A 25,196-nucleotide genomic window follows, 5' to 3' on the forward strand; every position below is an offset into this window, starting at 1 on the left:
CTCATTGAAATATTATTTTAACTATATTATCACTCATAAAAGTAAAATTAAAATGATATAAAATCATTATTATAGAAGTTAATAACTACCTACTATAATATGTACAAACTAATTGCTAGATTTTATAAGTGTATAAGTTAGTTATCAATTTCTATACGGTCGAATGATAAAATAATGTAAAGATATTTATGATAGTTCACGTTAAATAAGACCTTCATTTGACTTTAATTATAAAGATATGCCGTTTGATGTTTTTACAAAATCTTTATCTAGTTGAGGATCTACTTTTGAAAATTTTAAATTTTTTATTATTAGGATGGTAAACAAGCCTAAGGTTCAATCTTATTTGATAAGATAATCAAGTTAAACCTAAAATGAACTAAATTTTTAAAATAATCGTTTATGTTTGATTTGATTTTTTTTATGAACTTGAGTTTGGTTCAAGATTGACTTGAACTTGGTTTATTTAAATGTTATTGAACTTCTAATTCAATTATTTTTATTTGTTTTAAATTTTAACATTTTAAATTTATTTAATTGATTATTAAGTTTGATAATATAAATTTATTTATTTATTTTAATTTTTTATTTATTTAATATATAGTTCATAAATATTATTTATAAATATTATTTATAAATGATGTTTATAAATATTAACCAATTGAAGATATGTGTATATGTATATATATTCAATTTATTTATTTAATTTAATAAATTATTTAAATTAATTTATTTAATTCATTTAATATATATTAAATAAATATAAATAAATTCTTATTAAATTAAACATGAAATTTGTTCATTCATCTACCATCCTATTTAAGAGTAATTTAAATATATATGTTTTTGCCATCCTATTTATTACCTGATTAATTTAAATATATATGTATTTTTAATTTTCAACGGTTATTATTATGTGCCAACCATTCATTTGTTGAAAGTCGCGGCGTTACACTGAGGCGGGCATTGCCCGAGCCCTAATTCTTCGCTCATCGGCGGCGACGAAGCGTCGGCAGTGGCCGAAGCTGCACCGTCCGCCCCTTCTGGAAAGGAAGGCTGAAGAGTTTCTCTCTCCTCTCGCGGTGGGTGGGTGGTGTCTTTCCTGGATTTGCCCTGAGTGGGTTGATCACATTTCGCTCTTGTTCTTCTTCTTTATCGTTTTCCCCCCACAGAAATTGCAGGTATCAGAACGTTTGTCTTTGTTTTTTTTTTTTTGAATTTTTTCCCCTTTGACTCCTCCCATCAGACTGTGGCTGCTTGATCGTTATGTTCTGATGCTTTAAGTTCATGCATCCAAGAAAATCTTGTTGCTAACATGCTATAAAAGCTTCGCCTTTCGCAAGGGCTTTGGTTGGCGTCATGTGTGCGCGCATGGATCGGGAAGGTGATCTCTCGAAGGAGAGGAAGGGAGGATGGGTAAGGTAACGTGTGTGAGAGAAAAAAGATTTAAATAATTTTAAGTAACCCAAAAACCTCATTGACCCAACAAACATGACAGAATTGGTTTATCCCAGCATAAATTTGGTTTGGCTCTAAACTAATTAAAACATGTCCAAATCGAGCTTAGTTTATGTTCACTTGACCCTAAAACTACACCTGCCAATGCAATCAACCAAATCTAATTTGGCATCAAACCGATCTCTAAAAGCTAAATTATAGATTCAGGTCAATTAGTCGCCAAATTCAAAATCTAATTGCAATAAGAAAATTAAATAGGATAGAAATTCCATATATATGCACACAACCTATAGTTGTTTTCCCAAATCTAGCATATCTTACATCCTTTTTCTCAATTCTAACATAAACACCTATGATTTATGCTAGAATCTAGCATTTGTTAACTTTTTTTTCATTCGCTGTTAAAACATTGATGTGGTATTTACATGACATCATGCCAACTCAGTAAATGCTGACATGGATGCCAGAATGGATTAATGATGACAGTTGGTGCAGCAAGAAAGATGATGATGCTGTTGCACGTTGGCAGCTGATCATCAACCAAAAAGATGATTGCTGCCATTAAATCATAGATTTATGCTAGCATGCACTTTAGCATTATGCTGAGTTGGCACAATGCTAGTTCTTAATATGTCTTGTGGATGTTATGCTAGATTTGAAAAAAAAAAGAAAAAATGTGTTAGATTGGAAAAAAGTCTAAAAGCTGTGCTACATTAATGTTTAAAGTTACAAGTTACGGTACAATAATTTTTCCTTGATTACAGTGCAAGAGTCACAGGATCAATTGGACCACAATGTTTAATTGCTTTGGTATGGAGATTAAAATTTTGAGCTTGTTCCAGCCATGTTTAATAAAGTTTTTGCTTCACCCAAAGTGGTTAATTCAAATGGTTTTTTGTTGTCTAGAAGACTGTTTAGTTTTTCCTTTATTTGCAGTGTGCATCTTGCAAACAGTATCCCTTTTCTTCATGCCATCAAAATTTTCTCATTTCATGAGCTTTTGGATTTTAGAGAACTGCATGTGGCAATTTATGTGTCATTAGTAACCAGCTGACGTGCACAAATGGTTAACTCAACTTTGTTGTGAGTTAGTTGAAGATCTCTCTGGTTTTCCTCTTGTCTAACCACCTGTCCAAATCAACCACCAATTGTGAATCTAAATCCAAGTCTAAAAGAGTATGTGCCAATCAAATACTTCTTATCTGATATATGGTTAAGTGATTACATTCTATATATTTTCTATTTAATGCAAAAAGCTTTGATGGATATGGCTAACTGTGGTTTCTGTTCTTTCTAGTATGTCTTATCATCCTTGCTTGGATATTCATTGTTGCATCTCGGATTCATATTCTTCTGCAGGCATCATGACACCGAGATGTAAAGGAATGTCACACATATTCATATGTGATTTATTGATCTTTATTTATTTAGGTATGGTCTCTTATTACTGTCTCTTGTTACTTTCTACATGATTTATGGACTCCTTAAGTTGCTTTTACCATACAACATTGATATACTCTTATGTATTGTCTATTTGTCAAGCAATATATTAGTTTGACTAGCAAATTCATTCTGCTTTCTCCTCTTCATTGTTCTGTGTTTCCTGAAGTTGAATGGACAGTAAATGTTTTTTTTATTATTCTAGTTTTTGCAAATTATTCTGGATGTTGCTAGAAATCTATGTGTACACTTGATCTATATTTGGATTCTTTGAATGAGTTCCATGTGCAAATTTTATTCAGATTTATTTCTTTAATTTTGGAAGAATTTTTCCTTTTTTAAGGAGAGCATCTAGAGATATGGTTGTTCCATTCCTCTCTTCATAGTTATAACAACTGAACTGGAAATCAAACCAGAGAAAATGTGGGCCATCTGTTCCTTGGTCGATCTTGACAAGCTAATTGGTCAGATGCCCAATTAATTGGTCTAGTTTCATATTTATCACATTCATTTACAATAAAAATCTACCAAAAACCTTAACAACAACAACAACCAAGCATTTAGCCCACTAAGTAGGCTCGGCTATATGGATCCTCCTACGCCATTATATTTAAATGAGTTTTATCCAAAATCCAAAACCTACTTATGAAAAATTATAATTATATATAAACTAATGTAATAAAAATTAATTTACTAGCATGCAAGGAATAAGTATTGATATAAAAAATAGAACAACCAATTTACAATCATATTTTAAAGAGGATGCTATGGTTTTTATGGGTGTACTTATCATTGGGATCAGTTAAATTATGGAAAATAATTATGTTTCTACTACAAATTTAATTATGTGAAATCGTCAATTAACATTTTTGACTTTTCAAACCTTATGGCAAAATTGACCCAGTTTTCCAAAACTGACCTGGTCTTATGGTTTTGTGAAAACTGGTCGTTCAAATAATTTTTTTTTCACATCTGAATTGTCGACTAACCCAAGCCAAAGAGTTATCTGGTTTAGGGTTTGTCCTGTCCAGCTGACAGTTTGATCTGGGTTTTATAACTAAGACTTTACCCCCTTTTCTTTTAAGTGTCTTTTGTATACTCTAGAATGACACGTTGCAAATTTTTATTCTTGGTTCAATTAATTTACTATGGACAGTAGCATACAAACTATCATATTTGATATTGCTTGCACAAATATTTTACTTTAAACCACCGGAATTTTGACTTCTTGTCTGATACCTGTGATGGACCTCTATGCTGACAACTGATTTGTAATACTCACTTGTGGCAGTATCAACCTTATTAACGGTGTCTTCTAGTGGTGATGGTTATTTACACTGTGAAAGTATCATGAGAAACTGGGTTGATTCTTCCATAGAAACAAAAGTCCATACAGATGAGCTGATACTAAAGGATTTATTGTTTTTTCTGCATGTTCCAAGAACTGGGGGCCGAACATACTTCCAATGGTTAGTATTTTTGTTCTTGATGCGTATCAAGTCAGATCATATCTTTCTTCAGCTGAGTTGTTTGCTGGTAATGAAATCAATTACTGACAGCCTTTTGAGAAAGCTTTACACGAGTCCTCAGGAATGTCCACGTTCCTATGACAAATTACGACTCAATCCAAGGTGATTTTTTGGTTTTCATTGGCTATCATGTTTAGGTTTTTTTATCCTATATTCGTGACTTGAAGTCTGCAGTAAAAATGTTATTATGATGCTTTTGCCACTGTGTGCAACTTGCTGTCCTCTGTTTAATCAGTGAGCCTTATAGTTTGATTTAGAATTGGCACGAGTCATGCTTCTGTGACCAAAGGAGAAATGAAACTGCATAAAAACTAGGCAGAACAATTAGTCCAGCTTGTGTAAAAATTATTGCTGAAATCATTAGTTTGTAGCTCTTACAAGTTTCTCCTGAATTATTTTATACTGAAATTTAATTCATTAATTTATATATTTGTTTTACTTTTTCAACTCCGCTCATGACAAATTAAACCCGTCATGGTCAGTCCCAAGCTCGGATAAAGGAGGATTGTGTTAGGTTGTCAGCCAGCGTAAAATTAAGGCAAATGTTCAATGAATGTATCCATTAAATTATTGTGCTAATGCTAGGTTGTTCCCTGGAAGGAAGGCTTTGCAGGGTACGATTGTAATGTCTCAGCAAAGACCGCTATATCTCCAGAATTCGGATGTAGTTATAAATATGCAAGAGTTCGTGTTGTAGGATCCGACTTTTGATCTATTAAACTATTATGCTAATGCTAGGTTGTTCCCCGGAAGGAACGCATTGCAAGATCTAACTGTAACATCTCGGCAAGGACTGCTACATCTCCAAAACTCGATGTAGTGATAAATATGCAAGAGTTCGCGTTGTAAGGTTCGACTGTAACGTATCAGTAAAGACTATTACATTTCCATGAGAATTTGAGTATAGTGTTAAATAGACAAAAGTTCTCTCACCATAGGTTGGATAAAAATAAATATTATAATAAAATTAATAGTCTAAGATTTGGAATATGGAACATAGGAATCCTCACTAGTAAAACAATGAAGGTAGTAGATACAATGATTAGGAGAAGAATTAGTATTTTGTATGTACAAGAGATAAAATGGGTAGGCGAGAAGACAAAGATGATAGAAAACTTAGATTTTAAGTTATAGTACACAGAAAATAGTAAGAATAGAGTGGGTATTGTTGTAAATAGTTTGTTAAAAGATGAAGTTGTAAGAGTAGTTAGAAAGAGGATAAAATTATATCTCTCAAGATCGTAGTGGAGAATGAAACTATGAACGTAATTAGCATATATACACTTCAAACAGGATTAGATGAAGATACTAAATTAAGGTTTTGGGACGACCTAGATGAAGTATTACAAAATATTCTGTCAAATGAAATGATTTTAATAGAAGACGATCTACATGAACATGTCGAAGTGAAAAATGAGGAATATGAGAGGGTGCATGAGGGTTATGGGTTTGGAACAAGAAATGAAGAAGAAAAAATTATATTGGATTTTGCGATATCATATGACTTTCTACTAGTTAATACGTTTTTTAAGAAAAGAGAAAAACACTTGGTCACCTTCAAAAGTGGGAATAATAAATCACAAATTGACTTTCTTATGATTAGAAAGAGGGATAGAAAGATTTGTAAAGATTACAATTCATTCTTGGAGAAAGCTTAACTACCCAACATAGATTAGTAGTATTGGATATACACCTCAAGCATAACATCAATAGAATGAAACTATATACGACTCTTAGAATTAAGTGTTGGAAGTTAAAGGATGGGAAGCAAAATACATTTAAGGAAAAGGTAGGAGTACAAGTATTAGGAGAAATATACGGTGATTTTAATACAACATGGGATAAGATGGTATCAATGTTGAAAATAGTACTAAGAGTGTATTCGGTGAGTCAAAGGGACATGCACCACCAAATAAAGAATCTTAATGGTGGAATGAGAAAGTACAAGAGAAAGTGAAGGAAAAATGAACCACCTATAAGGAATTATATATTTGCAAGAATGAGGAAAACTTAAAACATATATAAGAGCCAAGAAAGAGGCTAAGAAAGCAATGAATAAAACTATGAATGAAACTTTTGAATGGTTATATTGAAAACTAGATACAAAAGAAGGGGAAAGACATTTATAGAATAATTAAAGTGAAAGAGAGGAAGACAAAAGATTTTATTCAAATAAGATGTATTGTATTATTGTACGCAGCCTTACCTTGCCTTTGGCAAATGAACCCGTGACCTCTAGGTCACATAGCAGCCCTTACCGTTAGGCTCCCCTTCGCGCAATATGAATGCAATATGATACTAGTAAATGATTAAGAAATAACAGAGCGGTGGGAGATATATTTTCATCAATTTTTTAATGAAGGTTTATGTGACCAATTTAACTTAGGTAATTTAAATAGGTTAAATAAGTATAGAAATTTAAATTTTTATCGTAGAATTCAAACTTTAAAAGTATAACAAGTTTTAAATGAGATCCAAAATGGAAAAACGATTAGATGATATTCCGATAGAGGTATGGAAGTGCCTAGGGAAATAATATATTGAACGACTTACAAAATTATTTATGATATTGAAAACGAAAAAAATGTCTGATCAATGGAGGGTAAGTACTCTAGTACCCTTATATAAGAATAAGGCAGATGTACAAAATTATATAAACTATAGGGGTATTAAATTAATGAGTCATATCATGAAATTTTGAGAAAGTGTAATAGAAAAAAGATTAAGGAGATCACGGTGACCAAAAATCAATTTGGATTTATACTTGGAAGGTCAACAATAGAAGTTATACATTCTCTCAAGCAACTAATTAAAAAATATCGGAAGCAAAAATAAAATCTACACATGATATTCATCGACCTAATTATATGGAGAATCCTAGAAAAAAGATGTATTAGCGTAGCATATATTGAATTAATTAAGGATATGTAACGATCAGAGTGAAGACTTCAAGCGGATTAACTGAAGTATTTCCAATAAAGATAGAGTTATATCAAGGATCAACTCTGAGTACTTATCTTTTTACATTAATAATGGATGAACTCACTGAACATATGCAAGACACAATACTATGGTGTATGCTATTTGCAAATGATATGACTTTGGTACATGAGATACGTGAAGGAGTAAATGCTAAATTAGAATCTTAGCGGGAAATATTAGAATTGAAAGATGCTAAGCTTAGTAGAGTAAAGACAGAATATATGAAATTTAAATTTAACAATATTAGACGTAATGAGACAATTGTTAAGATAGGAGTTGTCTGGAACTAAGAACTTTAAGTATTTAGGATTATTTTGCAAAACGATGGAGGGATTGAGATATGTCTTACATAGAATACAAGTAAGATGGTTGAAATGGAGGAGAACGTTGGATGTTTTATGCAATCGTAAAGTACCTTGAAAACTTAAAGGGAAGTTTTATAAAATGGCGGTTAGACCTGCTATGTTATATGACGTTGAATGTTTGGTTATGATTCGAGCACATGAGTAGAAGATGAGAGTTGCAGAGATGAGGATCGTAAAATGGATGTGTGGACATACAAAGATGGACATAATAAGAAATGAGAGCATTAGAGAGAAAATTGGAGTTGCATCTATTGAGGAAAAATTCCGAGAGACACGTTTAAGACGATACGGACATGTCCTTAAATGATCAATAAATGCTTCAGTTAGGCGATGTGAAACTATGACAAATACACACATCAAATGAAGAAGAGGAGACCAAAAAAGACTTGGTTAGCAACAATAAAATAAGATAAAATTTATTTAAGTATGGATGATGATATAGTAGGGGATAGAGTCGCGTAGAATGATCCATATAACCGACCTCACCTAGTGGGGTAAGACTTGGTTGTTGTTGTTGTTTTACTTTTTCAACATTCTCAAAGCAAAGGTAGCCGGCAATCCGATGGTAGACCAAACATGTATATACCGTGAGTTATTCATTGTGGTATTATCATGTGCAGTAGTGGTTAACACATTTACATTACAGAAGTTAGGACAAACAAATGATAATCATGGAAGAAGAGTTGGTCAGCATGTTAGCGCTGCATTAACTGTGATTTTGCTTTTTATTAAATTTGATGCAATGAAAAAAAAGGAAAAACTGAGTAACAAAGGTAAGATAAATTCTTTATTTTACAATTAGATTTTCTGTTTATTTTGAAGTTTCTTTAGAGTTATTCAGTATTCTAGAAGTTATTGTCTGGGACAAGGGAAACTGTATCCTTGGTTCAAAATTTTGCTTAGATCCCTGTTGTCTCTTTATCTAATGCCTTACCAAGTTCTCTTATGCTTTACCAAGTACTGATAGCATTAGAATAATAATATGGCTTAGATGCACGTTGTTTCTTTTGCTAATACATAAGTTTTCATTGTGTTAACTAATTGTCTGAGAACATCAATAATCACTGGAGTAGCACTCAACCTTTGTATAAATAAAAAAAAACAGATTTATATTATTACTCTTAGGTGATACTTGACACTTATAAGTTGAATTTGGTGGTCTAGCAAACCAAATTGCAGATTGATGGTTACCCATGATGACTATAGCTTGATATCCAAATTACCAAAGCATAAAACGTCAGTTGTAACAATTTTAAGGGATCCAATTGATCGTGTGTTCAGCACATATGAATTCTCTGTCGAAGTTGCAGCTAGATTTCTTGTGCATCCAAATTTAACTTCAGCAACCCAAATGTCTAGACGGATACGCCCAAAATCTCATGGTGTTAGTACACTGGATATCTGGCCATGGAAGTATTTAGTTCCTTGGATGAGGCAGGACTTATTTGCAAGGGTATGCTTTTCTTCTCTGTGCTGCCTGCTGTATATTATCTGTTGTTTATGATCTTCACTTTCTTGTGTTACATTGATTGTCTTCTTTCTTGTTTTTACATGATTTTTATTTTCTTTTATATTGAAGCGTGCTCTACTCTTATTTTCTTATTAAAACGCACCTTGAACACTTCTTCGTGCTATATTTTTTATTTTATAATTTCCATCCCAAATGTTTCACAAGTTTGATTTCAAAATCAATTTATGCAATATTTTAAAATATGGTTTCCACAATAATGTTACCATAAAAGTAACATAATTGATAAGTAAACACATAATAACAATAAATACATCATATTTTATGTCGTAATGAAGAAAACTTAAAAGGTATAAAATATAACAAAATCAAAAATTCATTTCATATGAGCACTTTGCAAAAAATAACAATATAGCATAATAATCAATGTCTCATGCTAAAATATCAAAACATGAATAATTAGTGTCATACAACAATCAAGTAAGAGTATAACATTCAAGTCTAGTCCTCTTTAGGAGGAGAAAAATTATAAAAGAAGAAATCATAATCAAATTCCTCATCATCGACACACTACACAATATCCCTTTAAATCAATGGCTTCTTCATCGATCTTGTTGAGGGACCAACTAGCCTAAAGCCCCCCTTTGTCTTAGAAAGCTCATTAGCTCATAATGCATTTGCAACTATATCTCTTGTGAAGCCACAGGATTACTTGCTCTTCTAAATCTCCATTTATCTATTCTTAAAAACACTTTTCACTGTAAAGGATTTTTTTCCCATTCATTTTTATGATTCTTTATTTTTGCATTAAGCTTCAAAATCTTGAGCTGTGGTGGAGTTTCAAATTTTGATTGAAATGATGTTGTGTTGGTATCATGCCAATGTTTCGATGTATGGTGCCAGATCAGAATTGGAGGGAGCAGGAGTGAGATGAAAAATAGAAGAAGAGAACACAACTATATACGTAGCTTCGGAATGTGTCCCATGTGAAATGATACAATATAACACAATACAATTTATATTGAAGTGTTTTGTAGCATGCCAAGGGGCGATCAACAGTATGACACGATACTCATCAACATAACTAAGGCAACAACGCAACATGATTGACACAATGCATGATAGAATATTGAGTAGTATTGAGTTTTGGTAATTTATTGGAATGATACGTTTTGACCATGTCGCCTGACACAATATGAGCTTTCAAACCATGATTTGCATTAAATTGGACATAGACTTATTCTTTATCTTCTACTAGTCTATTCTTTTTCTTTGTATGAAGAAATATTCGTTAATGATTGACAATTTATGTATAACAAAAAATATTCAAGAAACAATTTGAGTTTGTTAAGGTCATTGTTCAACTTACTCTTTCAAATGCACTCCAATTCCTCTCACACTAAGACGAGTATGAGGGGAGCTATATGTTAGGTTAAGAATCTTGATAACCATCATTTGCAAGTGGTCAATACCCAATCCACACATTGAACACCAATGTTCTATCATATTAAGGGGTCAACAATATTAGTAGAATCTAGAACTTATTCAGAATGACTGTTATTTGACAATACTAGAGCTGAAATCTTCATTTTTCTTAGATTTATTTTTCAAAACTAATTGCTTTCCAAAGAGTTTAGATGCATCATTCTTTGCCAACAATTCCACATCATCACATAATCTTAAATGGTAGAATTGGGAAAGAAATGTCCGTATAGAAAATCATAAGGATTGCAATTTCTTTTCTTTCATTGCAAACTTTTATAAATGCCTAAGCAAAGTTGAGGATCATGTTCTCTTCAGATAAGTGAATGCAATGCTCTAAAAGTTTATTAAAGGTAAGAGTGTAGACAAAATGACCTTTTGAAGAATGCAGAGTTTTTCTTACAGACATGTGAATCCCATTGTCAAATATACAAAGGGGAAATTAGATAATGCTCTTAATATTATCGTTTATTACCTCAATCCCTTTTCTTATTATAAAGACTATGGAGAGACATACTAATGTGGACTATATACTCATTTGTGTAGGGAATTTCTTTACTTATCCTACCATCTAAGCTAATGTGATATGTATGGAATTGAAGGCATATGAAGACAAAGTTCAAACAATACTGAAAATTTTAGCCCGTGTGTTAGTAAATTAGTATTGTTATTTTGAATAAATTTCAAATTCTACTAATACTGTCTATTACTTAAATTGATAGCACAATGGTGTTTATTGCTTTGATCATGTACTCTTCATTCCTAAAAAATGACAATTAGGATTCTTAACCTAACATGTAGCTCCTTTGGGTGTCACACAAATAGAAGTGCATTTGAAAAGATAAGTTGAACAATGACCTTGACAACCTCAATTTGTCTATATGGGAATATTTTTGTCGGATATAAATTATTTGCCAGTAGATGGTTATTTCTTGTAGATTCATACAAAAGAAAAGGAATAAACTACTTGTAAAGAAGATGAATGATCCTGTCTGTCCAATTCAATGCAAATTTAAAGAATTACAAAATAAGAAGGAAAGACATCCGCTGGAGTCAAAAGTCAGAGAGAATGGATGAATGGAGATTTAAAAGAGGATTAAACTATTTGTGAATGAAGATGAATTAGTTCCTAGACCAGGCTTGACATGGGATCTAGTTGCAGAAGCCTTATAAGCTAATGAGATTTTTCAAGGAAGGGGGAGCTCTAGGCCAGTAGTCCCTCAACAAGTGGAGAAATTAATGGAAAAACAATTGATCCTGTGGAAGAAAGTGAGAGTGATGATGATGAAGAATTTAATGACTTTTACAAGAGCGGACTAGACTTGACTTTGATGAACTTATTTGATTATACCATGACACTAGTTATCCATATTCTAATACACTAATTATGAAATTGGTTGTTATGACATATTGTTTTGCATTTTCTTTCAATGTGCCTAGATGGATCTATGAAGTTTATGTTTTATTGTCTTTTATACTTTTATGGTTTCTTTGTTGCAATATGATATATGATGTGGTTTGGTGTTGTTACGTGTTTGTTTATCAATTATGACTTGAGTTGTTTCCTCGATCGTAACTTTGTTTTGATTATTTAGTATGCTTTGTTAGATATGTATGTTAGCAATTTTTATTGATAATGTATATCTAATTTAGTTTAATAGTTTTTTAATGTGACCACCTAGGCTCCCCCTATCGCCTGAGTGCTAGGTAGTGGTCTGTTCACCTACTGCTTAAGCTGTCTTTTTAAACCTTGCCTCTAATTGTTGGGTATGCCTTGATATCCAATTTGATATGATTATTCAACCTTTAAAGTTATGGAGATAGCATCTAGTAAAATACCTCATCTCTCTTTCACATCTTTCTCCCCTCTACATATTTATTGAATCCTTTGATCTTTTGGCTTGCCCTACATTTTCACCATGTTGTCTTTATCAGTCATAATCCTATTAAATGCTATAACCTGAGACATCTTTATTGATATGGAAAAACAGTTAAAACAGTCAGTCAGTGGAGAAAAGTCAAATTGACCACCAAGGCCTAGACCTGATAGTTACATTAAAGGTTGTTTCACCAATGACATTGAAAAATCATGAATCTGCCAGATAATAATTGAATTACTAATTAGCTCTATGGAAGTTTTGCTTTCTCATTCTTTTTTGTTTGATATATTTATCTCACCACTTTATTCTCAATGTTTTGTGCAGAGGCATGCTAGAGAAATTGGAAGATTTAGAAAGACTGAAGAGACGAGTAATCCATATGACCTGGAAGAGATGGCCATGCCCTTACAAGAGTTCATTAATGACCCAATAGCTCATGAGATCATTCACAACGGAGCAACTTTTCAGGTGCTATAGTACATTATTGCTGGTAGCATTATGATTTTTAGTTATGATTCTTTCATTGTTTACTGAATGTCTAAAAGCCAACAATATCTGTCTGCTCATGCAAAATTAATGTTCATGTGCTCTTTCTTTATTCTTAACAGATTACAAGTTTAAATATTAATTCACACTATTAATTTGGCTTTGACAGGAAGGTTTCTGTGCCTAGCCAAACAAAAAAAAAAAAAAAAAAAAGAGAGGATATGCTGGTGCATTTGATGTTTGGCTGAACTCTTTCATTGTTTCTTGTGTTAACAGTGAATGCTTCATGGCTAACACAACTAGAAAGGCCAACATGTGTACTTTTACTTGTGAAAAATCTGTCCTCATGCTAATTTCTTCATACCATCTACTGACCCAATAAGTTGGTCATAGGCTTGTAATGACGATCGAGGATGATGATCATTACCTTTATTTTTAAATGATATTTTTTTTACTCATTTAATTTGTGTTTTTTAGTTGTCTTTGGACATCTGGTAAAACAATCAAAGAAAAAAATAACTCCATAATCTTCAGTTAGACAATGTGAAACTATGACAAATGTGCACATCAAACGAGAAAGAGGAAGACCAAATAAAAAAAAATTTGATTAACAACAATAAAATAAGATAAAATTTATTTACATATAAATGATAATATTATAGGGGATAGAGCACAATGGAGTAGAAAGATCCATATAGCCGATCCCATCTAGTGGGATAAGGCTTGGTGGTTGTTGTTGTTGTTTACCCTCTTCAGTATCTACATGCAATGGTAGTTCTCTGCGCACCCCCTGCCCCCTCTTTGTATTGACATCAGTAACATTCAATGTAAATATCTTTGTGTTTCAACCGTCCTATGACCATGAAGGTGCTATGGCGATCTTATCCTACTTTTATCCTGTGATGTAGTTTCCACTTTTTGTTGCTCAAGTACTTCTTCATGCTGTGTTTATGTTTGCTTTCAAATCTCATTTTGCTAATCGATTGTGTTCCATATTTCTCTATAAGGTTACTTTTGTGGCCACTTCCAGTTCCCAAGCAAATTACTTCCATGAGACTTATCACATGACTGTACGAGTTATATGGAGCATATCTGTTAATACTGCAATTTCTTATGACAGGTAGCAGGATTAACAAACAACTCATATTTAGAAGAATCACATGATGTCCGCAATTGTGTTAGGAAGCACCCTGAATTTGGCCATTATGTTCTTGAGGTTGCAAAGGTGCATTTTTGGCAAGGACTGATGCCATTGTCTTACAACTGCTTCATATCAATATTTGTTTTAACTAGTAATTACAGCGTTCTAATGGTACAGCATAGGTTGGATCATATGTTATATGTTGGTCTTACTAAAGAGCACAAGAAGTCTGCTAATATGTTCGCTGAATTGGTCGGAGCACAAGTTATTTCCCAGTCTGAAGCCTTGAGCTCTACTGAGCAGGAAACAACCAACAAAACTGGTACATTATAGAATTAATTCATGCTTTTACATACAGAATCGAACAGTCATATTTACCTACGACACCTACTTAAATTTGTTGTATATTATAGATTACTGTTATCATTTGTGAGAATAACTAACACACAAGTGAATCTGAATTTTGAAATCCCAAAATAACTACTAATAGGGCCAATTATGTTCAATTCTCTCTCTAGCTAAATAATACCCACATGTTTAGTTAAATGCCATGTACTATTGGCCAAAAACTATTTACTAAAAAGTGAAAAATAATAATCATATTGGACAAGCAATAACTATGTGTTTCCAATGAAGGATCGATTCGATATTTTCCTAAGATGGAAAAACCCAATAAACTGTTCACTGCTTTTCTCAAAATACCCTTGCCCTAGTCGCTATGCTTTTGACAACCAAGTCAACTGCCCTTTGTTACTCTCCTTGATTCCAACTTCTTCGACAATGGTGATGTTCGCTCTCGCTGTTGTCCTTTCCCTCGACATCACTAACAGAGTTGTTGTCGTAGAGTGCCTGGTTCATCCCCAACCTTTTCAACCTTAGGAAACAGATGCTAAAATCAACAAGCAAAATATTGCATGTAAATAGTTGGAAACTTGTAGCAACAATAACGATCAATGGGCGATGAATAAATTCCAGTTCAACTCACCCCAGATTAAGTTTTGAGGCACAACAGAAATGAAAGCTTAGATTGTAGATCATGTTGACTAATTTCTTACTAGTATGCCGCTGACTCAGTTGTAAGGTCTTGCATATCATGCTGAAGTGGGCCTGAAAATTAATGAAAAATGTGGAGCATCTCTTATGTAGACATCTTCTCTGCAGAACCTAGCTTTTCTTCTTCAGATCCTGTTGATGGACTAAACCAGGTTGAGGTAGCTCAAAATAGAATTATTTTATGCATATTATTCTATCAATAATGTGCTAAACTTCTCCGCATTTATGATAGGATATTGCTGGCTATCTAAATAAAACCGAGGTTCCTTCACCACATGATGAACCAGGAAGAGAAAATGTATTACCTCTTAATATGTAATTTAACTAATTAGTTCTCGTTCTTTTATTGTTCATCTATGAATTTAAATCTATTGTTATATTCTTCCAGTAAATACCATCCTCTAATCCTTCTCGGAATGCATTCTATATTCTTCTAAATCAAGCATTTCTTCACCATTTATAGATGACAGTTGGAAAGTTGATGGAGGCATATGAAAAATGCAGTTCCAATTTACGGAAATCTCAAGCAACCCGACGCACAACGTCTCTGAAAAAGATTTCTCCTGTGAATTTTTCAAAGAAGGTATATGATGAGATAGTAGGAAGTCATGAGATAGAATAGTATGTTTCTTTAGCTTCTTTTTTAATCTTATTATTTGTTGCACGTTCTTGGTGAGTTAACAAATTTTTTTATAAATTTGATGAAAATTGTTGGTTTGGTTAAACTTGTTTCACGTCCTTTACCTCTTATTTACTTAATCTTGTGGCATCTAGTTATTTTGTCAGAAATGTGCTTGATGTAGCATTAGTGGGATGAAGGTAGATCTGTGTGCTTCAGGATTAGCGGTCTCACAAGAGAAGGAATAGTTATTAGAAGCTGGGATTGATGAAACCAGAAGGGTTGGAGTCTCTTTTATAGGCCTAACAAGGAATGCTGTTAAATTTAATTGGCCATCAGATATAGGTAGTTTGTTCCCTAATTTTAAGTCTAATTCTATGTTCGTGATTATTAGGGTATATGACATAGTTGTCTATCTCAGCTGACCAAATATGTATTGGTTGAGTTGGATTAGAATTGAGAAGATCCAATCAATTTTAAGCAATTTCTGGACACATCTTCGACACGATGACGAGTGGCTGCACTGCTGTTAGTAGAGATGCAAGCAATGGTGATGGAAACATAAGTAGTTGGAGTTGCAAGTAGTTGCTGCTCCGCATGACATGATGACAAGTGCACAGGAGGGAGGGAGGTGAGTGGTGTGAAGGCTAGCAGTGTGGGAATCACGATCGAGAGAAAATGGGCATAGGGATTTAAAAAAAAAACATATTAATAGGTATTAGATTAATAAAAAGAAGCAACTAGTATACATATGAGATTAATATTAGGGGAGATAGGATAAAAGCTTGTTTGAATGATTAGTTTATTTAATGGATTAAAATAGGATTGGAGGATGTTATTTAGGGGTTGTAAGAAATACTAATTAAATGTAGAAATTTAATGGGGTAAAAAAGCTAAACAAAAATAATTACAATTTTATAGGAATTATGCTAACCAAGTCCATTGTTGATGGTACCACAATGAATTTATGGGACCGATTTACTTATCAATTATTGTTTGAATCAGCTCTGTAAAGTAGAGCATGGTGATACAATGGTGCCTAGAAACCTGGTTTCAGAATCTTCTTTTCCTAATTTAGCAAAGTTCTATTCTGGGTTTCCTAAGTTCAATGTTGGTTTTGTTGATGCATTTTAAGCAGCATTGACATGCTAATTAGGATGGTAGCCACGTTCCGACATGAACATCCATCTCCACACTGGAGTGATGAAGTCCAAGTGAAGTTCTCTTTTACTTTAATCGCCTCTTCTTAGTAGACTGTCTGAACATTAACTATTTTTGAAATTCCAAGTTACTTCATATCTCGAGATAACTTCACTATATCGGAGGGTGGATACATGTTTGGTTTTCTTCTTGCTTTTGGCTAATTCTTCACTCCAGTTCGAGGATGGGGATCGAAGTTCCTCAGAGCTAAACATGCAAGGAAATTGTATTTTTCAGGCACGCCGTTCTGTTCCTGCTTCGATTCTCGATCAAATCCAATCTTTGAACAGTCTTGATGTGGAACTTTACAATCATGCTCAAGATATATTCCGGCGGCAGGAGAAACATGTCATTCACTCAGAGGGAAACCTGAAGGCCCAAGAGGTTAGTCTGTCGCATTGATGGTCAAAATCTATAATAATCGAAATCAAATGCTTTTTTATACCAAAGTATCTTATGTTTGCAGGAACTGCAGACATCAGGATGTGGCAGCTTATTTAGTTGCTCGCCATGGAAGATTTTATCGATCATTGCCTTTCTTGCTGTTATTGTTCTTGTGATACTAGTAACAAAACGCAGGAGAGCGGGTAAATTGAAGATGTGATTAGAAGAATGGAAAGTGGATAATTTTTTGTATGAGCGGAGAATGTATCGACAACAAAAATGGCATGCCCTACATGAGTTGTGTTGTGGTGTTGTCTCTCTGAATACTGTGACAAGCCTGCTTGGCTTGTTCAATCAAAATAACTCGATCGAACCGCTTGGACTGTCTAACCTTAAGTGAGACAAGTGGTCCGGCCCACTCGGATCTACTTGACCAATTGTACTGTGTTGATTGAACAATCCACTCGGACTGAAGCAGGACTCGTGCAATTCGAATTTCATGTTTTATTTGATATTTTATAGTTATGCCACTAATGATTACTATGCTTTTAACAAAAAATTTGTCATGAACTTTTGTTTTCGACATATAGATACATAGTTTTCTGGAGGATCATTCATGGATCTTTAAGTGAGTCTTTCTTGCCGTAAGATATGAAATATATCAGCAAGAAACACAATGGGATAACAAAATAAGCTGCTATCTTCAAGAACTCCTCTGTCTCCTTTGAAATCGCTCCGATGCGAGACCAATCTCCACTGTACCTGGTTCCATAGACAACAGTTGTAATTTCTGAAAAAGAAAAACAGTAATTTTATTCAGGGAATTTGAGTTAAATTTTAAATTTTTAAATTTATTTAATAAAATAATAAATTAAATCTTTAAAATAATTATTTAAATTTGGTTTAATTTTTTTATATGAATTTAAATTTGATTTATAGATAATATTAAACTCTCAATTCAAGTTTATTTAATGGTTTAAAAATTTTATATTTTAAATTTATTTAATTGATTATTAAATTTAATAATATAAATTTATTTATTTAATTTATTATAAGAATTTATTGATGAATATAATTTATGAATATCATTCAATAATATTATTTAAGAATTTTATTCATATATATATATATATATATATATTTAAATTTTTTTATTTAATTTAAAAATATAATAAATAAATTTTTATCAAGTCAGAATATAAAATTTATTTCATTTACCGGGTTGAAAGAACTGCAATTTATCTAATTAATCTCGTATGTATTGAAAGAACTGCAATTTATCTGAGAGGATGATCGCTAATCGCTAGGATTTAGTAAGAGTTGAGTACGTTACCCTGCGTCAAGGAAGCCTAGTCCGAAGGCAGCGAGGGCCGGCCTTGCGAGGGTGGAAGTGGCGGCGCTGAGAGAGAAGGCACTGGTGGTGCTCTCCTCTCCTTGGGCGCCGCCTTCCGCGTCTTCTTCCTTTGCCCTCGTCGCCGGAAACTGCCTGGCGGCTCTCTTCCATGGCAGGGCAGGAGGAACAAGACAAGAGGGAAAGATCGTCGACGATGCCATCGCGCTGCCCTTTTTGCGTACACAGCTCATCGAAGAGGATACAGGCAAAGCACACTAATAATAATAATAATAATAATAATAATAATAATAATAATAATGAGTAAAATTAAAATTAAATGAGTCTTTTTATTCTTATTTTCTATAAAAGAGCATTTTATATAAAACATTATATAAAAGATATTTCATTCTATTTTTTTAAAAATAATTCTTTTCATTAAATTAGTTAGAATTATTTTAACATGGATCAAATTTATTTTATTATTGATCAATTTTTTTTTAAAAAAAAGTAATTTAAATTAATATTGATCTAATTTTAATCAAGTCGTTTTGACTAAACTGTTGCAATAATGATTTTTAATACAAACAAGATGTCTTTCTAATTGTACTGAAAAGAAAAAGGGTCTTTTTCAATTTTTACAAAAATAAATAGCTCAAAATATATATATTTATATATATTTAATTTTTTTAATTTTTAATTTGGTGGATTTGTTTAGCAGCTACAGAGCGGGCATCGAACGAGGCCGTTCTCGTTGCAAGCCGGGCAAATCCGGAACCCTCCCAATTCCGCCGCCTCCTCAGCCGCCGCCGCCGCCTGCAGCGCCGCCTCGCAGTAGACCTTGCGGCTGCCGGAGCAGGTGCCGCAGGGCAGGAAGCGCACGTCTCCGCATCCCTCGCAGGCCGCGCCGCATCCCGCCTTCTCTGCGACCGCCGCCCGCTCGCACGCCTCCAGCACCTTCCGCAGCTTCCCTGTCTCGTGCAGATGCCTGAGCTCCTCCGCGCCGCCCACGTACTCCCCGTTCGAGAAGACCCTCGGGAGGCCGCATCCCGGCCCGAGCGCGCCCAGTAACTCCGCCTTGTACGCCGCGTGCAGCGACAGGTCTCGCTCGTCCACGCGGACGTCGTAGCCCTTGAGGATCATCCTCACCGCCCAGCTGTCCTCGAAGGTCCGCCGCACGCCGCGGAGGCTGGTGAAGTAGAGCACCACCTTCCCCGCACTGTCGGGCGGGGATCGATTCCGATTGGCGTCGGCGGCGGCGGCGGCGGCAGCAGCAGCTGCCGATCTCTTCGCGTCGATCACGCGCTGGAACTCTTTAATCCTAGACTCCACGATGCCGGCGGCGCTCGAGTCCCCCCGCCGCCGCCTCTGAAAGAGGATTTGTCGTCGGAGAAGCAGGTGGCTCGTGGGAGATTGAGAGGGCTGGCATTTTCGAGCCCCGCCATGATTTCCCAGGCGTCGATCACCTCGGGCTCGCGCTGCGGCGTCGAAGTCGGGGTTCTAAGGCTCCTATTCTCCTGCCACATCTGCGCTTGGCCGGACTCCTTCCTGGTCGCTGCCAGCGCTGCGAAGAAGGCGGCGTCGTCATTGTCGCACTTCATCCTCACCTCGTCGTCGAAGCCAAGGTCCCGGTCGAGCAAGAGCGTATCGTGAGAGGCGGCGGAGGAATTGCGCGCCGAGCTCCGGCGGTGGCCAGAAGGTAAGCGGACCGAACAACAGCCACCCCACCGCCTTGGGCGACCATGGCGGTCCATCCTCGAGCCAACACAACCCATGGCGACTCTTGATAGGGGAAACCTCCGCCGGCGATTTCGAACTCCGCGACACCGGAAAAAAAAAATGCAACCTTTACGCCACCGCCGGAGAAATCAAGATCGATGGAGGCGTCAACAAGGAAAGATCGAATTTTGATCCCCAAAGGCGTCAATTTGGTCAGGAAAAGGGAAACTGAATCCGAAAAGAATTCAAATTAAGATGGAATCAATCGAGCTGGAAGAAGGGAAGCGCCGCTCCTTCCGTACCGTTCCGCCATGGGAGGGCAGAAGAAGGAAATCCAGAAGCAGAACGACTCCGAAATCGAGTGGGAATTCAATCAATCGGCAAGGAATTGAGGCGCAAGAAACAAGAACAGATTGATGGAAGAAGATACGGGAATCCGTCCGCCATCGTCGATCTTCAGTGGACTTCCTTTGACCTTCCTGAAATCGTCTCCTCTCCTCTGCCTCTCCCTCTCTACGGCTGCCCTGCGGCTTCAATCTTTCTCTTTAAATTCTGTTCTATTTGTGGAATTACTTCGCATAATTTACGGGGGAAGTTTAATTATTAAATTTACCTTAAATAGTAGTTTTTTTAAAAGAAGAAAGTAATAGTTTAAAAGGTTCATATAAAAAAAGATATGGTGTAATTTGGGCAAAAGTAAAAAAAAAAAAAATCTTTTTATTTTCATTATTATTCATTTATTTGAAGGACTTTCTACATTGAAAAAAAAAATCGAAAAGGATATTCACTCTTATTTTTATTTTTAAAATACACAGTTATGATATTTTTGGCTATAAATATATTAAAATTATTTTAAATTGATTAAAATTATTCTAATAATAGTTTTAGTCAAAATTTTGGCTAATGATAAAGACCAAAATTTTTTAGAATAGTTTGGATCAAAATAGTTTTAAAAAATATTTTGATGTTATAAAATGGATAATTCGGGAAGAAAATTTAATAAGAAATATTATTTTGATATTTTTTGAGTAAAACTTCGGTAGCTATTATAATAATTTTAAAATAATTTTGACTAAGTTAAAATATTAAAATAACGATATTTTTAGATGAAAAATATAATGAGACGTTGTTTTAATTCAATTATTAGACTAGATGAATAGTGAATAGAGAACGAACGGATTAGTAGGGTGTTGAAGATTTCGACAGGCCACTCCGACGCTCAAGACAGCAAAGAGAAGTAGTGAAATTGAGAAGGAATAGTGCTTCAAGTCTCCGAAATTCGAGAGAGTTTTCATACATCTAGAGAGTTTATATACTTACTGAAAAAGATATTCTTGTTGACATAGGAGCAGGTTGTGACAGTATCCAAAGAGACAGATTCTGCACATTACTGATAAGTGAGCAGACAGAGCAGCATCTAGGGGGCAAGGTATGCGGACCTAGTAACCACCCTATGACCTGGCTATGCGGATTATTTTTGTCTTTTAGCCAAGAGTGGAAACCTGAAAGGACCTAGGGGACTAGGTCTGACAACCCAGTAACCACCCCTATCATGTGGCAGAGTCCGCACGCTTGATTGTCTTACTGCTAGACTATTTTTTAGTAGGGAGGTATCAGAGAGGGGTCGCGCCCGAGTGGAATAGAGTGATGGGCTCACTAAGGCAGAGCCGATCGAGACCGGGAACGGAATTGAGCGACCGAGCTGATTAAGGTTGAGAGCAAAACTGAGCGGCCGAGCTGGCCGAGGCTGAAAACAAGATTGAGTGGCTGAGCTGGCCGAGGCTAAGAACGAGACTGAACGGCCAAGCTGACCGAGTTGGTTGCTGAGTGGCTGAGATGATGGAGTGTAGGGTCGGGTGGCCGAGATGATTGAGGGTGCGGCCGAGTGACCAAGACGTAAGGTCGGGTGGCCGATATGATTGAATATGCAGCCGAGTGACCAAGACGTAAGGTCGGGTGGCCGATATGACTGAGCCAGCCGAGAGCTTTGTGAGGCCGGACTGAGTGAAATCACAATTTGACCAGTCAAATAAGGTTTGACCATAGGACCTATTGACTTGCCATATCAAATTGATTATTGACTTCCATTTTACTATGTCAGACCAGTAAAGACCCACCATATCACAAGCATAGGAACAGTTCGGAATGCATAGGGAGAAAAGAGTCACAAAAAAATAAAGAAAAATAAAATAGAAAAGGATATGCTGCCCTGAATAATAAGATTGGTATGTAAAGTCTAGTGGTCCAAGGATAGCAACTTATCCACTATCTTTGAAGATAAACCTTTTTTTTTACCAAATTGCTACATTACAAGGTTATGGGTAAGGAAGGAGCCAGAAAAATCACATGGCTGCCTTCCATTCCTATACTCCTACACCTCTTGCTTAGATGTGCTATATGTTGTTGGATAAAACCCTAATATGTACTACAATTGTTGATATTCATATAGGTTTTTTTTAGTTGACAATATGTATCCATTCTTTCAAGCAAATTAATCTTTGGGTGATCCATCTAATTTCACAAAAAAAATTTATCGATCACTAGAATAAATGGAAAGACATTCACAATGAACGACTTAGCAGTCCAACATTCTTAGATTACCGTCCATTAAAAAAAAATTATTCGACGTGGATTCTCATAACTATTATAGCAATAAAATTATATGCCTATGGTATATTTCAACAAAAAGTAGAATCCGCCGCTCCAACAGCCTCATACGGTCGATATCACGATCATCTATGAAGAAATAAATCGGGAAGTTGTAGTTGATCACTACGGAGAAGATATTGCCGCTCCAGTGGCTCCATACGATCGGTCTCACGATCATCTGTGAGGAAGTAAATTAAAAAGTTATAGTTGATCACTACGGAAAGGATATTGCCTGTATACACTCCAAGAGCTACGACAAATCTTCTCCTATCTGTACAAAAGAAGTTGCAACATTGAGTATAGAGTGGCTCTTCCTCTATACAAAAGAAGTTGCCTCTTCCTCTTCCTCTTCCTCTTCTACACCTTACATACGATACGATACACAGAGTTTGGATAACTACACCTCGGATCCTTGAAATGCGTGGCGATCGCCACCTCCATCCATGACCATGATCCTGCCCATGGCGATCCGACTGTCAATTCCATGCCTCTCCCCATCCTCTCTCTCTCTCTCTCTCTCTCTCTCTCTCTCTCTCTCTCTAGCAAGCTGTAACTAATTGGACTCTCACCTCACCCTTCGCCTAGCTCGCTACCTTGTCCATGTCCGCAACAGTACCAGTCCCTCAGACAATCTTTCTTTCCATATAAAGAACTCCGCCGATCCTTCTCCGATTAATCTCACTCGTCGTCGATCGTCCTCCATGACTTACCGTGGAATGCACCCCTTCTTCCCCGCAGCCAACCTGCTGCTGCAGCCGCACGTGGACGCAGGGGTGGAGATCGATCAGCGGAAGAAGAGAGCGGCCGAGAGCAGCGAGGCGGCTCAAGCGCTCAGCGCGGAGGAGGCCAGCCTCTCCGACACCGGATTATTGGCGGCGGGGGAGAGGAAGAAGCGGCTGAGCTCGGAGCAAATCAGGGTCCTGGAGAAGAGTTTCGAGATGGGGAGGAAGCTGGAGCCCGAGAGGAAGGCGGAGCTGGCCAGGAGCCTCGGGCTGCCGCCGAGGCAGGTGGCGATCTGGTTCCAGAACCGGCGGGCGCGCTGGAAGACCAAGCGGACGGAGGAGGAGTTCGACGAGCTCAAGCGGAAGCTCGCGGCCATCCGAGAGGAGAACGCAGAGCTGCAAGCGGAGAACAAGAGGCTCCTCGCCGAGGTAAACGAAATCCGATCGATCGATCGCAGCTAGCACGATCATCGACATCAACCGCTTCAATTCCTTCATTCATCATCTTTCAGCTTCTGGCGCTCAAAGGGAAGGACATCAACCTCAACAAGGAGGCGGCGCAGGCCACCGCCCCGGAGCTTCTCTTCCGCGGCGGCGGACCCTCGCGCCGCGAAGACGGCGGCCTGTGCGGCATGCTAGACGAGCAGTGCTCCGCCTTCTGGGTGTGGCCGGCGGAGCACAGCCAGTTCCACCCGCACTGAATTTCCGCCATGGACGACGACCTGTAAGTTAGGATCGATTTCAAAGCATTCGAAGGCGATCGAACAGTTTGGAGGAGAATATATCTACAGAAAATTCCCTCGTCGTTTGTGATCGATCATTCAGTAAAAAACAGTGAAGTGTATCGCAGGCTCTCTCCATTTCTGGTAAGGAAGTACGTGAGCGATCTGTTCGAGAGGAAGCCCAAGGAGAGGGGAGAGAGAGAGAGAGAGAAAGGGAAAAAGGACATGTGGAGGAACAGTGCCGCCACTGTACGCATCAGACATCTTGTCTCTTTGGACAACGATGTGTGCATGCATTCATGATTCAGTAATTACAAAAGCTTGAGCCATCTGTTTGGATCTACTAGATCCGATCGATAATTTACTGGCGCGGTAGATTTTGGAAATTTTCAAATAAAAAATGATAATCCCAACTAGCCCTGAGTGATCGGTCCGATCCTACGAAAATTTTTCACTGGCCATCAGGGTAAATCGGAAAGCGCACGCAGCGGCCAACCCAGACGCCCATACGTCGTAGCTAGGGATCGAACCATGGGTGCCTGAGAGACAACTTGGATGTCCTACCGC

The 25,196-nt window shown here is 36.3% G+C and overlaps 3 protein-coding genes and 1 pseudogene across 8 annotated transcripts; 2 read left to right on the forward strand and 2 right to left on the reverse strand.

Moving 5' to 3' along the window:
• The first annotated feature begins 960 nt into the window (after window positions 1–960).
• On the forward strand, window positions 961–17,877 carry LOC141834948 (protein-tyrosine sulfotransferase-like). 6 transcript variants are annotated; one of them, XM_074722344.1, is made up of 13 exons: window positions 961–1,181; window positions 2,818–2,889; window positions 4,190–4,367; window positions 4,458–4,529; window positions 8,939–9,227; window positions 12,929–13,072; window positions 14,211–14,315; window positions 14,409–14,553; window positions 15,393–15,442; window positions 15,517–15,582; window positions 15,748–15,867; window positions 17,341–17,487; window positions 17,570–17,877. In XM_074722344.1, exons 2-13 carry the CDS (start codon window positions 2,823–2,825, stop codon window positions 17,705–17,707), a joined length of 1,521 nt encoding a protein of 506 aa, XP_074578445.1. In that variant the 5' UTR covers window positions 961–1,181; window positions 2,818–2,822; the 3' UTR covers window positions 17,708–17,877. The 6 variants fall into 6 exon arrangements, with proteins under 6 accessions (XP_074578445.1, XP_074578448.1, XP_074578447.1 ...); XM_074722347.1 differs by having other exon boundaries at window positions 17,579–17,877; XM_074722346.1 differs by having other exon boundaries at window positions 15,393–15,436.
• Window positions 17,878–18,009: 132 nt separating this feature from the next.
• On the reverse strand, window positions 18,010–19,062 carry LOC141834950 (uncharacterized). The gene is made up of 2 exons (XM_074722350.1): window positions 18,821–19,062; window positions 18,010–18,249 (listed from the first exon to the last, which is right to left on the reverse strand). The coding sequence occupies exons 1-2, from the start codon at window positions 19,039–19,041 to the stop codon at window positions 18,102–18,104; spliced, it is 369 nt and encodes a 122-aa protein (XP_074578451.1). The 5' UTR covers window positions 19,042–19,062; the 3' UTR covers window positions 18,010–18,101.
• Window positions 19,063–19,531: 469 nt separating this feature from the next.
• LOC141834348 (uncharacterized protein At5g39865-like) lies at window positions 19,532–20,510 on the reverse strand (annotated as a pseudogene).
• Window positions 20,511–23,881: 3,371 nt separating this feature from the next.
• Window positions 23,882–24,608, forward strand: LOC141834326 (homeobox-leucine zipper protein HAT7-like). Its single transcript, XM_074721701.1, has 2 exons — window positions 23,882–24,336; window positions 24,420–24,608. Exons 1-2 carry the CDS (start codon window positions 23,887–23,889, stop codon window positions 24,606–24,608), a joined length of 639 nt encoding a protein of 212 aa, XP_074577802.1. The 5' UTR covers window positions 23,882–23,886.
• The last annotated feature ends 588 nt before the right edge of the window (window positions 24,609–25,196 follow it).

Source organism: Curcuma longa, chromosome 9 (genome assembly GCF_044706935.1).
Source record: "Curcuma longa cultivar G26 ecotype Majalengka, Jawa Barat chromosome 9, ITB_CL_G26_1.1, whole genome shotgun sequence".
In the NCBI taxonomy this organism is placed as follows: domain Eukaryota; kingdom Viridiplantae; phylum Streptophyta; class Magnoliopsida; order Zingiberales; family Zingiberaceae; genus Curcuma; species Curcuma longa.